This window comes from Rhinolophus ferrumequinum, chromosome 20 (assembly GCF_004115265.2).
Source record: "Rhinolophus ferrumequinum isolate MPI-CBG mRhiFer1 chromosome 20, mRhiFer1_v1.p, whole genome shotgun sequence".
Lineage (NCBI taxonomy): Eukaryota > Metazoa > Chordata > Mammalia > Chiroptera > Rhinolophidae > Rhinolophus > Rhinolophus ferrumequinum.
Window position 1 is genome coordinate 11,139,667 of NC_046303.1, and position 17,206 is coordinate 11,156,872.

General features: G+C 34.8%; 1 protein-coding gene across 1 annotated transcript in view; it reads right to left on the reverse strand.

Annotated features, from left to right (window-relative positions):
• ITPRID1 (ITPR interacting domain containing 1) overlaps nt 1-17,206 on the reverse strand; it is an 81,099-nt gene that overhangs the window by 40,366 nt on the left and 23,527 nt on the right. Inside the window, exons 7-8 of the mRNA XM_033088640.1 lie at nt 16,303-16,877; nt 13,596-13,653 (exon numbers count right to left, since the gene is read on the reverse strand). Coding sequence (XP_032944531.1) covers nt 13,596-13,653; nt 16,303-16,877 — 633 coding nt within the window. The remainder of the gene's footprint in view (nt 1-13,595; nt 13,654-16,302; nt 16,878-17,206) is intronic.

The following is a 17,206-nucleotide window of genomic DNA, read 5'->3' on the forward strand; positions in this document are numbered from 1 at the left end:
AATGAATTAATACTGTGAAGTGCCGGGAACTGCGGCTGGCACAGAGTAAACACTCAAATGTTGCTAAGAACTTAAAGAGATGCTCTGGCAAGGCACTGAAATCTGTATGTAGCTCTTTCCTGGATGATAGCAGCTTTTGATTCATCTTTTGCTTTTTCTTCATGATACTTATCACATTTTGCAGTTCCAATAAAACCAATAATTAATTGCTTTCTCCTAATACTGAAAAGCTCCATGAGGCTAGGTTGTGTTGTGCTTTCATTTGTATTGCCAGCACCTAAAACAGGTTCTTGTTAAGTGCTCATTAAATATTTGTTGAATGAATGAATTCAGTATGGAAGGAAGACTAGATTTGAATTCAAAAGATCCTAGCTTCCTTTTGTCACTTAATTTGTTGATATGCTATCTCTAAAAAGAAAAAAAAATAGTGTGCTGATTACAGTAAGTAATGTGATTGAAATTGCTTAGGACACAGCAAATCTGTGGATGGATATAAACTGTTAATAAACAATGAACTGCTCCCTAATAATTAAGTGTAATTGATTGGAATATACAGTTAAACAACACATTCCACGTATATTCAGGTAAACCAATTTTTCTGAGAATGGTTAGAATGTATGCAAAATGGAAGTAAATGAAGTCTACATTACTTAGGACTAAATGCAACATGCAAAAATAAAGCGCCAATTCATAGACTTTTGAAAGGAACATACAAATTGCATCCATTCCTAATTTAGAAATATTGAAATCCATGCTGGTAAAATCATGAAAAATACCATGTGCTATATTTTAAGATAAGTCATTATACTCTACCCACAATGCACTTTTGCAATGGTAAGTCACCATTGGTTAATTCGCATGGGAACTTTTCCTGGGTAAGACAAGAGAAGCCCAGATGGTGACATGACCAATGTGGGGAGGCCACAAGTAAGTGTGGGGTTCTCTGATGGGTCAGGCCCTGCGCTAGGGCTGGGGATGCCGGGGAAATAAGACAAGAGTCCCACCCTCACCCAGAGCACCATTTAACATAAACCAGCAAGGAGTTACAGTTTTTCCAGATGAGTCCCACAGAGGTGCTATTTACCAAGCATAGAAACAGCACACATTTAGAGGTTACAGGTACAGAAAATAAAGGTGGAAGAGTAGTCCAGACTGTGGACTATGGCTGCTTAGGACAGGAGAATGGGCCGTTTTTTATGTTATTCTAAATTATTATGCCGGCCCCTTTGAAATAACACAGAAAGGAGAGGGGAGGTGGAGAGAGAGAAAGAGCGAGAGATTGAAAGAGAAAGAACAGAGTCTAGTTTAGTGGTAGCTGAGGGGGAAGACCACCAGCCAGGAGACAGGATGGAAAAGGTATCCCTTCAAAGTTACCTTTTCTAAATCTGCTCTGGAGCAAAAGTCCTATTAGTGAAGTCTTCATAATTTAACCCTTACTAAATCCTTAAATATACCCAGATTATAAACATTAACATTTAGGATTATCTTTGTCAGATGATTATTCTGTTGGACAAATTTGAAAATAGAGATAAGCTAAAGAAGGAAAAGCCGGATGTAATTCTACCATCTACAGATTGCCATGTCCTCTCTCTTTCTCTCTCTCTTATCAACTGATCTATTTGTGTGTGTGTGTGTGTGTGTGTGTGTGTGTGTGTGTGTGTGTGTAGGGTAAGGGTTGGAAACCTGTTTTAAAAATTTAAATTTGTGCAATATAAAAAGTAAAAAGAAGAAAGGAAAAAACATTACCTGAATCCTGTCCCCATGAGATGGTCACCAAACTATGAACTATAGTTTATGTCAGATGCAATTTTATATCTAAGTGAATTATTTTTCTGTAGGAACATACATTTTATTTTATGGCTTGTTTCTGTCTCTTAACTCTAAGTATTTAACCACAGTGGCACGAAATACTAGTTGTGTTCCCATTTTTTTAATGGCCACATGATATTCCATTTTACTATATGTAGCATTATTTATTTAAACACTCCTCTATAATGGATATTTAGGCTACTTCTAATTTTTCAGACCTCTTTATAAGTTTTTAGAGGGTATACACAGGTCAAAAGGTAAGCACTTATGCAAGGTGTCTGATACACATTGTTATATTGCCTTCAGAAAGCAATATGTATCCTTACCAACATTAGGTTGTATCACCTTTTAAACCTTCATCAATTTAATAACTCGTTGTCTATTTTAGTGTAATTTAAATATGTATTTCTTAGATTACTACTGGGCTTGAAAATTGCTTCATTTACATTATCTTATTCAGGAAAATTTTTTACTTACATCTTTGTTTTTGTTAAATTTTCTCGCATTGAGAGATATTTCAAACACATAAAATGTATAGAAAAGATCACAAGAAGTATTTATTCCTTATAACCACCCATCAGCTTCATTAAAATGTAACATTTTACCATAGTTACTTCAGATTTTCTTTTAAAAGGAAACATAACAGAATAAAAGCCCTGGGTTTATCCCATCCTGATCCTACTTCCTCCCTCCTTTTCCTTCCTCCCAGCATTAACCAGGATCCTGAATTTGGTGTTACTATTTTCCCTTGCATATTTTTGTGCTTTTACTTTGTATATGCATTATAAATACACAATAAATGTTGCTAAGGTTACTATGTATTTTATATATTGTATGTACCCAGGTGTGATTTGTTCATCCCCACCTTATACTGTGATATAATATTTTACTTCATTTAAATCATTTTTTATTGAAAAAATTTTGCATCTGTATTTATAAGTGAAATTTATCAATTTTGTGAGCCATTTTCGTCACATTTTGAAATCAAGTTTTTCAAAAATCTAAAAGGAACTGGAAACATTTACAAATGTTTACATTATCTGAAAGATTTACATAAAAGAGTAATTGTCTCTTGAAAACTTAAAAGAATCTGGTCACATAATGTTTTTTAGTTGTTGTTGGTGGTTATTGTTCTTAGAGGTAGTTTTTGATACTTAATTTCTGTTTGTTTCTTCCCTTATGGTGTTTGTTTCCTTAGCTTTTCTATTATGTTATTTTGTTAATTTTTTTATTTTAAATATATATGGGTACATAAATATTGGTAATATAATATCAATATGAAATTTTATAGTATAAATATGTATTTTTTCTAAAATATCATCCATGTGAATTACCTCTGATTTCAATTGCACTAGTTGAACTGATGTTCCTTATAATTCAAAAATGGATTTTGCATATTATATCATTTTATTTTCCATATCAGTAGTTACATGTATTACATCTTTTCTCTAATGTCATTTTGATGATCTAAATTTGTTTGTATTTATTTTCTCTCTTTTATTGTTTGACAGCTTTATCTTTTTCTCCCCCACAGACAAAAAACCTAGTACTTAGATTTTACTTATCAAATCACTTGTTTTCTCCTTCACGCATTATTAATTTCCACTTCTTTATTAATCTCTATCTTCTAAAAATTTTTATTATTTTTATGATCATTTCTTGAGTCAAATACCTAGTTTACTTCAGATTTTTTTCGTTTAATAATAAAAGCAATTAATGCTATGAATTTGCCTCAGATTATTGCTTGTGTTCCAATTCTCCAATTTTATATGAAATGATCATTATTATTCAAGTGATCTGCATTTGTAGTTTAACAGCATTTTCTGCACTTTTCTTTAAAATGGATGATTCAGTCCCCAAGTCCTGGATTTGGTATTTTGTTTTGTTCTTTTGGAGGAGGAAAGTATTGCTTATATTTTTATCATTGAGTTCAAATATTACTGCATTTATACCTATGGCAAAGTGATCTATATATTATGAATGAGACTGTATGTGTGTGTGTGTGTGTGTGTGTGTGTGTATTTAACAAATTGATGAAATAATGATTGCATTTACAAATTATTAGATATTTCAATAAATATTCCAAGAACACTGACAAAAAATACCTATTTCAATATTTTTCCTATTAAGAGCATGTTATCAATTACGGTATTAATATCTTTTCTATCATCTTTTATTATTTCATGCTTGAATTGTAAAAGGTGAGAGGAGTATTACAGTCTCCCAATTTGGGGGGTAGATAATTGGTCAAAGGGTACAAAGTTGCAGTTATATAAGATAAGTAAGTCTAGGGATCTAAGGTACAGCATGATGACAATAGTCACTAATACTGTATTCAATGTTGGAAGTTTGCTAAGAGAGAGTTCAAGTTCACTCATCATATACACAAAAGTGTAGTCATGAAGAGATGACACGTTAATTAGCTTGGCTACAGTAATTATTCCCCTGCATATATACACATTACATCACCATGTTGTACACCTTAAATATATATAATTTTTATGAATTTTTTTAAAAAAATTAAAAGAGCACAAACGTTTTGGACTAGTTGTTATGGGGAATGGAGCAGAGAATTAACAATAACAAAATCTCCCATTTTTATTGTGTCAATGTCCTATAGTATTGCCAGGAGTTTTCGCTAAGTAGTCTTATGAAAATAACATATGCACATGGTAACAAAAGAAAAAGATACCAATTAATTTAAAATATGTTAGCTTCCCTTCTGTTAAGACCATTACCAGTTCCTTATACATTCTTCCAAAAGCATTCTGTGTATGCTTCCCCCTTCAACAGAAATAGGTGCACTTCTGTACGTCAAAGAGGTGTCTATATGGAATCTTTTGCACATTTCATTTCCCCCCTCATTTAACAATTGTGTACCTTTCCATATCAACACATAAATATCTGCCTCATTTTTCAAAATAATTTCTGAATACATATTAATATGAGGATGTATAACAATTGCTTAGAGCAAACATATTTTTAGGTACTTAGGCTGCCTCTAGTTGTTTGTTATTATAAACATTCTTGCAGTAAAAATCCTTGCGCGCACATTTGAGTCTATTGGAAGGCCCAATTCCAGAACTTTAACAGTGGCATCAAAATTGCATACATTTTAAATTGTGAAATAGAGAGATTACACTTCAACTAATTATGACAATTTAACTTCCAATTAACAATGGGTGAGTGTTTGTTTTACATTTTTATTATCACAGGATATTATTAAATCTTTAAATATTTGATAGTTTGATAGGTGAAACATGTTATTATTATTATTCAAATGTGCATTTCTTTAGTTACAGCAGACACTGATCATGTTTTGTCATTTTTATGGAGCTTGTATATTTCTTCCTTGGACTGCCTAAGTATTTCCTTTCCTCATTAATTTAATAAGATCTGGGCTTTTTTTATTGATTTCTAGGGGCTTTACATAAAATCAACCTTTATATATTGAATGTTAATTACTTGGTATGAAATGATTCATGATTGTTAAACCTTAAATGAGGTTTATAATTTTTGATTAATTTTTAAAAGTCTTCTTTATATTTTAATATTTTCTTTTACCTTGAAGCATACTTCACTAGATTTTAATATTATCAGCCCTGATTAGTTTTCATCTTTATATCTCTTTTATTCTATTTCCAACATTTTACAGTAATTTGTTGTAATAAAATAGAATTTATGGTCAATAATTGCAAATTACTGGTCAATATTGCAAATTTTATTTTTTATCCAAAACTATGTCATAATATTTTATTTCTTTCAATAGTTTTAACAATAATTAACTAAGTTTAACTGTATGTTTTTGGGGGTTTTTACTTGACTTCACTTGTTCCATACCCTATTTTCATTATTCTAGAGTACTTTATTTTGAGTAACATCTTACTCAAATCAGGACATTGTACTGATAGGTGCTGAAGGATATACTTCATGGGTCCTTCTTTGAACATGAATTTATGCTGCTCTTACATATAGAAGAATATGGATGGGCATAAAAATCATTGGTTCCCATTTTTCCACTTCTAAATTGTGTGTATATTAGTTTATTCCCATCTGCAAGTTAGTGTCGCTAATAAGATGTTTGAATTTCTTCACTTTGTAAGTAATCGGTGTTTTTCTGTCTGGAAATTGGTGGATTACTCCCTGCCCCACCTTATCCTTCGACTTCAGACATTTTACCATGATATTTAGGTGTTCTCCTTTTATTGATGTGCCTGGACTTAATAAAAACTATTTTGTTGCAATATTCATTTATTTAATCAAATTATTACATACACATAAAAAAATCAGATAATGCTAAAGACTATGTAATGAAAAGAAATTCCCCAAAGGTAAAAATTGTTTTTAAACCTTTTGATTTATGATTCCTCTGGCTATATAGTTTATTTCTAACTGACATGCTTTCATCTCTATTTTTTGACTTATTAACAGCAATATATCATTGAGTGCTTACCATGTTCCAGACACTCTTCCAATCTTTTTACGTGAATTAACTCATTTGATTGTCGCAGCAACTCTATACATCCTATTGTTATTATGTTACCTATGAGGAAATTGAGGTGTGAAGATGTTGACTTGCTCTAGATTAGCTTTTATAGGTAGTAAAACCAGCCCGAATTTCAATCCAGGTCCATCTGATTCCTTTATAAAAAATAAGATTTAGCTAATTTACACTGCCATTCCACTCTCTTTATCGATGTATGCATGTATCTATCTATCTATCTATCATCTATCTATCTATCTATCTATCTATCTATCTATCTATCTATCTATCTATCTATCTATCTATCTATCTATTATCTATCTATCATCTATCTATCTATCATCTATCATCTATCTATCTATCTATCTATCTATCTATCTATCTATCTATCTATCTATCTATCTATCTAAATCTTTTCTCAGCCCACCAGCTATAATCAGTATTTGCCGGCCTTTTATCTGAGGTGAAGACATTAGCTTCCTGTGCTGAATACTTTCTATTTGCTTCTCCAGATGCACTCTCCTTTCTTCTCCACCCAGCTCTGTGTTTTTGTCTCCTATGGACCAAATAATAATCTTCCTTGATATCTGTCTTTAGCTTGGGCTTGACCACTGGAGATTGGAGGAGAGGGAATTTGGAGTACTCGTTTTCCCACCTGCCCCCACTGCTCAGCTGCCTCCCTCTACAGAAAGCAGCTTTCCATGCAGCCATCCACTCCAGGTTCTAGTCAAGTAACTGCAAAAACTTCATTTCTTTAAAATTACTTTTTCTCTTCTCTGTCTCCTTGATTCAAACTGGCCTTGTGTAGCCTAATAGCACCATAAGTCACTTGCTTCTTTTCTTTCCCTTTCCTTCTACCTCTGCACGTACTACACATCCACTCCCTTAATCCTGAAGCACTTAGGACATCAGATTCTGGTCAGCAGCAAACAGTCTGAGGTAAAAAGCCTCAGGTCTACTGACCACGGAAACAGAGTTTTGGTTAAACTAAAGATACCATCTTGACCTCAGTTATGTGTCAGCTCCAGGCCCACAAAGCTGGAACGACCCTACCGGACACACCCCCTCGAAACCTGACAGAATGATGCCCTGACTGATATCAGGACCTAGCACAATGAGCAGCTGCCTCCTACCCCGGCCCTGACCAATCTGTAGAGCTCACGATCCGAGCTCCCTTAGCTACCATGACTGATGATTTCCCCCCATGTAACCTATTCCCTGGAGGCCATCGGGGAGCCAGGTTTCTGAACACTAGCTCGTCTTGTCTCCGGGCTTGGCACCATCTCCTTAAATATACTTTCTTTGATGCAAACTCCTGTTCGTGTCTCATTGGGCCTTGATGTGTGCAGGAAAACGAACCCCTTGAGTTCGGTAACAGTCAATACTCCCTCTTCTGCCCCTTTTGTCCTGAGAGTGGTCATTTCTCCCTGATGTTTCTAAACCTAGGATTTGGCACTACCCATTCTTGGTCTTTCTAAAGCGTGCTTATACTTTTGGGGAAACCACTCCTCAGTGCGCCAGGTTGGTGCCACCTGTTTTCTCTTTGGAGGAAAGTCCCCATCCTTCCTCCACCTTTTCTTCAAACTTTCCATCCAACACTTCTCAACAGCTATATTTCTGTCTTCAGAATACCCAGTTTGATAATATTTCTGATTTGCTATATGACTAGAATTAAATCTCCCTGTTTGTCTCTTTGTTGATTCTCAAAGCTGAAACCTACCAATCACATGTACGTGTTATGGCTGTGTAAATTTGACGCACTGCAGGATCAGTGGTTTGGTCAGATGGCACTTCCTTTTTTTTCATGTCCACTGTCATCAAATAGCATTAGGTACCATTAATTTTAAGACTTTCATTATTTATGTACCTCTAAAAAAGAAAAAAGAAAGAAGACCTCTGCCAATTAAAATCTGACCTGCCATCAATTGTAAGATATGTCTTGATTTCAAGGAAAAATTGTTATAATTGATGAAATATGGTGGTCAACGCTTCTCTTGCCATCTTGACCAGTTGTTGAGAAGCTTCCAACCTGGAGTCACACTCCATTCCACAGCCTGTATTACTATTCTCCTGCATGAGACGTGTGTCTTCCAAATGTGGGGGAGTCCTTTCAAAACTGCGTGGTGCAGTATTTGAGAGTGCAGGCTCTGGGTCTAGGTAGCCTGAGTTTGAAACCTGGAACCACTTTTTACTATCTATGAGATTATGGAGAGTGTTCCATCTTTCTGTGCTTCAGTTTGCTCATTTAATAATGAGGGACAATAATAGTGCCTACCTGAAAGGTTTATTTTGAGGATTAAATGATGTAATGCATGTGAAGCGCTTAGAATACATACTTGCCTATCACACTGTGATTGTTTATTTAATATGATGAAGTTGCTCTGTGAGAGGTCTCATTAAGGCCTCTTATGGCTTGGGGTTAAAAGTTAGCACCCCACATCTTGCTCCACACTGTGGAATGGGAACACAGATGGGCGTTAATGAAATAGTGTTCGCTAATGAAATATCTTTTCCAATCTTTTCTCTCTCTACAATGTGTCCCTTCTTTATATACACAATGGGCTGAAAGGTTCAAGACTTGTGGAACTGGGTCCTACAATTTCCATACAAAAGATGCATATGTTGATTTGTCACACAATGACTTTGTATCTGATACTGATCTATTTTAGAACCTCAGTCAAAACTAAGATGCAAAGAGTCTAACTCTAACCACCTGTTACAGCTATGTAATGCTCCTTGAATCTGTCTCCCTTGACATTTTGTTTATTATATTCATTTCTTTTTCCACTTAGTTCTTAAATAATTTCTCACATGTCTCATACTTTTATAATCCAGTTATTTTCCTGCAGTATTCAGTCTGTCATTTACTGTCTTCATTGTATTTTTTGAATTATATTTTAATTTTTCTGTCAGCATTTTGCTGTACTGCTGTAATTTTGTTAGGGATTGCGTTAGATCCTTAATTTTTCACAGTCTACTTAAATTTAATATTTTACCACTTCATGCAAAATGTAGAAACCTGGCAGCTATATTGGTCCATTTACCAACCTCCCATACTCCATTCTATAATTGTCGTATGTATTACATTGACATATGGTATAAACACCACAACTCACCATCCATATTTAGTTAGAAGAGCTTCCCTTAGCATTGCTTGCACTGCAAGTATGCTGATAAAGTTAACTTGTTTCCTTTTACCTAAAAAATGTCTGTATTTTATGTTCGCTCTTGAAGAGTATTTTGCTGCATATAGAATCTGGCTTGTAGTTACTGTCTTCTGGTCTCCATAGCTTCTAATGAGAAGCCCAGTCATTCACAGTTTTATTCCCTTGCATGCAATATTTAAATTTTCGTACCTGCTTAGAATATTTTCTCTTTATTTTCGATTTTTATCAGTTTAAACATAACATCATTTAAGTATACTTTTCTGTGTATTTATCCTACTTGGGAATTGCTGAGCTTCTTGAATCTGTAAATCTTTGAATGAATTTGGGAAACTGTCCACCATTACTTCTTCAAAAAAATCTTTTTTTCTGCCCAATTCTTTCTAGCCTTTCTTTTTCTGATCACAATTGCATGTATACTCAATGTTTTGATATTGTCTCACAGGCTCCTGAAATTCAGATAATTTTTAAAATATAATTTTTATGTCTTTTTCTCCTGTTTTTCAGATTATTGGATAATTTCTACTGATATATATAAGTGTTAAAGTTCATCAATATTTCTTTTACCATTTTATATCTGCTGTTAGGCCCATCCAATAAAGTTTGTGTTTTGGAAGTTACAGTTTTCACTTACAGCATTTTCATTTCATTCTTTATTATAATTTCTATTTTGTTCTTGAGATTTTTCTATTGTTTGTTCATTGCGAGCACAGTTTACATTATATTCTTCATCATGATTATAATAAGCTCTTTAAGATACTTATATGCTGATTCCAACATCTGAGTTTTCTCATGGTATGTCTCCATTAATTGCCTTTTTCTTGACTACATGTTATATTTTCTTCTTTCTTCTTAAGTCCAATAATTTCTTTCTTATTTTACCTGGACATTGTGAATGGTCTGTTGTTTAGCAGGCAGGAAAACTGGCTAGACTCAAACTCCAATTGGAAATATCAGCTCATTTCTTTTAGCCTTAGTAGAGATTCTTGCAGTTTTCCCCATGCATGTTTACTTCAAGAATTGGCTAGAGATTTGGGTAGATTTCATACCTAGATTCAGAATTTTCCTCCCTGGCTCTCTCTCCTTTCGGAGGTTTTTCACCTAACTTTCCAGCTGGTGTCATGGCCCCAAACTGTCTTCTGATTCTTCTAGCTAACAAGACTGTCAATTTCTATAAATTTTTTAGAATGGTGTCAATTAGAGCCTGCCTTCAGGATAAAAGTCTTTAGAAAACAGAAAACTCATCTGGTGCCATTCCGTTTTTCAAGTGTTGAAGCTTTCTCCAATATCTGCTTGCTTTTTGGTCACTCTCCAGTGCCTCTGGGTAGGAATTTTTAAAATGTTTTATCCAGAGTTTATAGTCACCTGTGGGAGGGTTGGCCTGTTAGAGATTACTTCCCATTATCAGGAGCAAAATCAGACATTGTGTATTTTATATGAAAAGAATGTTTACACATTGGAGATTATTCTCTTACACAGAAGCAATATCGTCATATATCTCACTGAGAATATTCATTTCTGAGGATTTCTAAGAATTCTTTGTAGTCGGACTTTTATTGGTAAATATTTCTTCTGAATAGCCTCTGATTGCAAACTGCTAGATCTTGAGATGATTTTACTGTGTTTGCTGATTTTATAAGGTGACAAGAAAGGCACATCTTGCTCAATTTCAGAGGTAAATGAGATTCTTTTAGAAATTATGACCTCAATGTGTTAATACAGTACTGAAGTGGACTTGTCTCTTTAATTCTTAAGTGAGCTCTTCCTATAGAACTGTCTATAACTTCACCTACAATATACAGATATACAGAGGGTGCCAAAAAATGTACACATTTTAAGAAAGGAAAATTGTATTAAAATTGTAATACTCAATATATACCGAAAACAAAAGATGAATACAAGTCACATTTGACTTCTGAAATTACAAGAGGTGCTCAAAGTGGTTACCATCAGTGTCCAGACACTTCTGATTAAGGCAAACTACTGCTTGAGCAATGTTGACCGAAGTGTCCACTTGTATACATTTTTTTGGCAGCCCCGGTATTCCACACAAATACCTCAAGGCTTCTGGAATATGGATGATTGAGTTTCCCCCCCCCCCCTTTAATAGCACTGTTTTTATTTCCTCCTTATATTTATGTTCCTTTTTCATTTCAGTGATAATTTTTCAGGGCTGAAAGGAGGATGGTATATTTATGACCTTGTGTACCCATCTTTTATAAGATTTTATTCAAATTCATTTAGGAAAACGCTTAAATATACTTTTTTTCCTGTTAATATTCAGAATACTATGTATGAGTAGATGAAATACAATCTTTAAAATATCTTTTAACTTAGTTTTAAAGGTATTTGAAAAATTTATCACATGCCTTTGTCTATTTGTGTGTATTATGTGCTTAAAACCATAGCTAATTATCTCTCATGGTTCTATGGGTTGACTCCGCTCAGCTATGTGGTTGTCACTTGGATTTTCTCATGCAGTTGAAATCAGATGGCATCATCTGAAAGTTTGACTGCACTGCACATCCAAGATGGCTTATTCACGTGGGCGCTCATTCAAGGCTGTCCACCAGAGTGGCATCCACATGTGGTTGGGCTTTTCACAACATGAGGGCTGGGTTTCTAGAGGGAATGTTGCAAGAGCAGGTATCTCAAGAGCCAGGCAGCAGCCCAGTGGGTCAAAGGCTATGCTCTGGGAGTAGTGCAGCCTCACTTCTACCACATCCTATCAGTCAAAATAGTCGACTGCCTCCATCTTTTAAATGAAGTCACTTTTTAAATTTTGAGTCAAAAAAGTCATTCGTATATATATATATATGATTATATATGCAATTCATTCATATATATCACAGTAATACTTTCCCACTTTCTCCATTCATTCAACTAGTTTTATTTTTTATTTGTTTTTTCAGTCCTACTTTTTCTGGGGTTAACAGCACTGTTTTTGAAAAAAACAAAATTGCATTTGCTTTAACTGTGATTCAGATTTTCTCCATTAGGCTAACCTTCACCCATTTTACTTTGCCCTTTAAATTTGAGATTAAATGTAGATTAGCGCTTTTGCCTAACTTCCCAAATCATTTTTTGGAATGAATGGGGTAACTAACATGATATCAGCAGACCTCTTAATTGAATGTCAAGGAAGGCAGCTCCTATTGGCAAGGGGACCTCCAGCTTCATTGAGAAGCATTCAATTAAATGGAAAACAGATGCTTATTTTTGTCTTATAAACCTCAATGCAGGTTATGTGGTAATTACTTCAAAGAGCAGGATAACAATTTATGTAATCAGCAGGACCCTGTAATTACTAATGCATAATTTCTAAACAGCATTTAGCAAAATGAGGCCCATACATACACTTTATAATGAAAAAGATGTGTTTGACACCACACTAAATTAAATTAAAAATTTGCATATTTTCTTCCAGGAAATGCACTAGCTTCATCTGCCTTATTTTGCTTCACTAATTCCTGTCTACTTTTAGCTCTGTTATAGGATTATGGAAATGCTGAATCACAATGATGGCTGAATGGGGGCATAAGAACCAGCAGTAGAGAAAGACTTCCTTCTCTGTTGTCTAGGATAATAGGAGATCATTCTAAGGGATGATTTCGAAAGGTACATCTAGGCAACTTGTTTCCACTGAGAGTTTAATATGAAGGTCATAAATCACTTAATTTAGAATATAAGTGCTGGCAGAGAACATACAACTTATCTCTTTATAACAGATTTCAAAAAAAAGAAAACTGAGACCCAGTAAAATGATAATGAGTGGTGCAACATCAAGCAGTTGGCAAGAGAAGCAAGAAAGTATTCCCCCTGTTAGCCCCAGTCCTGTGGGAAATCTATTCCACTCTACTGGTCAGATGGTACAGAGTTAATGTTAGACAAACCACGTACGACATTAGCCCCAGCGATACTGAACATTGCTGCAGTCTTTGGAAATGTGCCTGTACATTTGCACTGCTAGTAGGCTTTTAATCGTAGCAGGTAGAAATGGTAGTAGTAGCAGTAGTCGTAGGTATGGCATCACCTGGCAATAACTTGAGTTCCACATATTAAGAAATTTGAGTAGCAGTTATTTACATTCCCTTTCTGAAAGACCGTTGGTGGCACTGCACACCTTGATGAATTCTTACCTATGATTCCTGAAGTCAGGTCTAGAGGATTCCCAATCTCTTCTTCAAAGCTTTGGACCTGAGACACCAAAATGCATCAATCTTATTAGAAACGCTTTCATAACAAATTCACTTCGTTTATTCAGTCAACATATAATGAGTGCCACTGGCTGATGCGATGAGGACTAAACATGAGTTCTGAACTCACGTAGCTCACAGGCGGCTGCAGTCAAGGCACTCAGATAAACATTCAAAGAATTAAAGGAGCTCAGGACAGGGCAAGGGAAAGATCACTTCTGGTGGGAGGCATAGAGGCCCCACCTGGAACATGTGACATTTGAACTAAACATTGTTATGATTATTTATTGTTATACATTTTTTTTTGCTTCCAAAGAGTGTTAAATATAGCTGGAGAAAGCAAGTTATTTCCCATATTTAATTTTAGCTCCCTAGGGAATGTATTTATGACATTTTTTATAAATTTATGGAGAGCAGTTCAGAAAATTCCTAACTCAGTTGCTCATAAAGCTTAGACAGTTCAAAGAAAATTTGATTTCCAAATTTATAGAGCAGAATTTACTTTTAAAATTATTTTAAGAAATTAATAAAAAGTATTCTAATAATGAGAATCAAATTATTGTTAAAACTAAATATTTCTTTAAAAATAATATTGCTTATTGTAGAAATTTAATCAATATAAAAAGTTAAAAAAAGGGTAGGAAAACAGTTACTGGTAATACTTTAGAGTATGTCTTTGCAGGTTTTTTTAAAAATACATTTATTCTGGATGTAGTTATGTAGTCAAACTTTTTCACTCAAAATTTTGAAGGGGAACTTTTTTTCCCATTTCATAAAATTTCTTTGAAAACACCATCTTTAATGACTGCATAATAGGCAATATTTTAAAAGTACATTAATTTACTTAATGATTTTCCCATGTTGGCATATTTTCTAAATTTTGCAAATAACAATAATGCTGAGATGTATGCCCTTTTACATAAATCTATTTCTACATGTCCTATTATTTATTTGGGATTAATGTCTCAATATTGAAAGCTGAATCAGAGGACATAAGCATTTTAAGCATTATAGTACATATGACCTTTAACCCAGGAATAAACAGAGGAACGTGAAGATACAGCTCAGCATTGTAATAAGAAATGTTTATTCCCTCCTTTTAATCTTTTATCTCTTTTCTTCAAAGAAATATTTTATACTTGTAACTGGACTTATGTCTTAAGATTATTTTTATTGGTTTTGTAATTGAAACCAGTGTGTACCATGTAAATTTATAGCTATAATAAGAAAAATTTTTGCTGTGACTGTTATCATGGAAAAAAATCCACTTAATGCAAAGTAAAGTATGTATTTGTCTATTGACAAAAGAACAAAAACAAAGTCTAAACAACTTAAAATGGAAACCAGGTGTGTTCCTGTGTTATTCTACTTGAGCCAAACTTAATAAATTAAAAAAAATTAAAAATAAAGAAATAGTTATAACTTTTGAAACATTTCCTATCTAATCAAGATACCAATTGGTATTGTTTAATAATGTGGTAATATTCCTACATATGAGTTCTAGAACAGGATCCCTGTATGCAAGTGAAAGGAAAGGTTAAAGATGTTTTATTGGACATAAAGGAGCATCCTAACTGGGGGTTTACAACTGCAGAAGTTTCTTAAATATTAAATTCTCTTAATATATTTGGGAATTAAATGAAAGACTCAGTTTTATTAAGTAAAATTAAATACAAAAATATGTTGATTTTTGTATTAAAATCTATGCACAATTTCACTGGAACCATAATTTTGAGAACTTAGCCAAATATTGCCCAAATCAGCCTTTCATATGACTTTGGGGAAAACATCATGGATTGATCTGGAGACAAAATTTGGCCAGTCATAGTTGACATTCTGATAGCTAGATATTTAAGCACATTGGCTTATGTTTAAAATGCCATGATAATCTGCCAATTTCACACATATTTTTCATTTCTTATAGTTGTGTTTTTAAATTTGCCATTGAAAAAAGACTATTAAATCTGGCATTCAGTCCTGTTTAAGATGCAACCTACACAAGCTTGCTTCGTTTACCCATCCACTGGTATTGAGTGAAACAAATATTTTTCCCCCAGTCTGTGTGATGAGGATGTAACATTTTAAATATACCTTTTAAGCAAACAAAATACAAGTACTGAGTTTCTTTTCTATCGGTTTGAGGGCTCTCTCTGCCTTACGTACACATACAGCCTCTCACACACAATCTAGCAGTGGGTGGGGGTTGGCGGGTGTTATCAACACACACACACAGTGTCAATCATAACAAAGTCCTCGTTCCTAAGCTATGAGGATATAGAGGAGGAGTTTCACTGAGTGGGAAGGAGTTGAACTGACCCCTCAAAGCAGGTGAAACATGGAAAATTAGAGGAGATAAAAGCATCCTGAGAGGCATAATAAAACAGTGAGCAAAAGCAAAGTCAGAAATAACCTGTAGCTTCAGCTGTGAGCAAGGAATCAGAGCACGCAAAGGCTGGTGTCCTACTAGTTTAGTTCTGACTGACACAGCTAGAATAACCTTAAATGTGCTAGACTAAATGTGAGTTTGGAACAATAAGACCAATCACCAAGGGGTTACAAGATGAAGGGGTGGAATGAGGCCTGGAAGGCAAAAGATGCCGGGGTGAGGGTTATTCCTCTTAAAAGTTGAGCACATAGGTACTTCACTGACCTCTTCCATTTCAAAGGAGTCTGGTGCTTTGCTCTCAAGATGGGACAAGCTCTTGAGCTTGTTAGTCTGAACGGAGTTTTCTTTCTGAGTTCTGTCCTTGACTGACCCCTCAGACACACGGGAAGGAGAAGCCTGCTTGGCTAGCATGGGTGAGGAAGGCCACTGCTTCTTCAGAAGAGCTCGGGGAGGATGAGAAGGTTTCAAGTCATCACAGGCTTGGAGAGACCAATGCTCTGCCAAAGGAGACAAATGACTTTGATCATGGTTGTTTGTCACAGCTGGTAACTCTGCTCCACATTCCCCTGGTTTTGCAGAGGCGATGGAAAATTCTTTCCTTATCTCCAATGACTTTGGTGCTTCTCTACTACAGGTCCTCCTAATGGTCTGCCTTGAAGCTCTCCGGAAAAGTTCACCGGCTCTTCTGTGATGCTCTTCGGCTCCACTCACTGAGGTTCTTTCCACACGTTCCCCTCCATCTTTCTCTTCAGCTTTGTTTTGCAGGGTGTTAACATCATTCAGCAAAGATGAGAAGGCAGTAGCCACACGGTCCAGGATTTCTATCTGTCGGAAACGGCCTGAATAATATAAGAAACACACGCTTTTTAGAATGGGTCTTTTTAGTGAATCTGCACTAAGGTAGTCAAAACTGAACAGGTCGGTTAACACATGATTTTCAGGGTGGGAAGGACTTTAACCTCTTGAAACTCAAGTTTTGTTTAGTACATGTCAATGATTATCATGGAGGTGATTCCCCTACATAATGAGGTATCACTGTGCTATGGGGAAAGTAAATGTCTTTTATATTTAGTCACATATGCAGAACTGTATAGATTCCTATATGCCTATAGTTTTTCTGTGTTATTCCATAAAACTGACAGGCAAAGATGAATCTTGAGTTTAATCT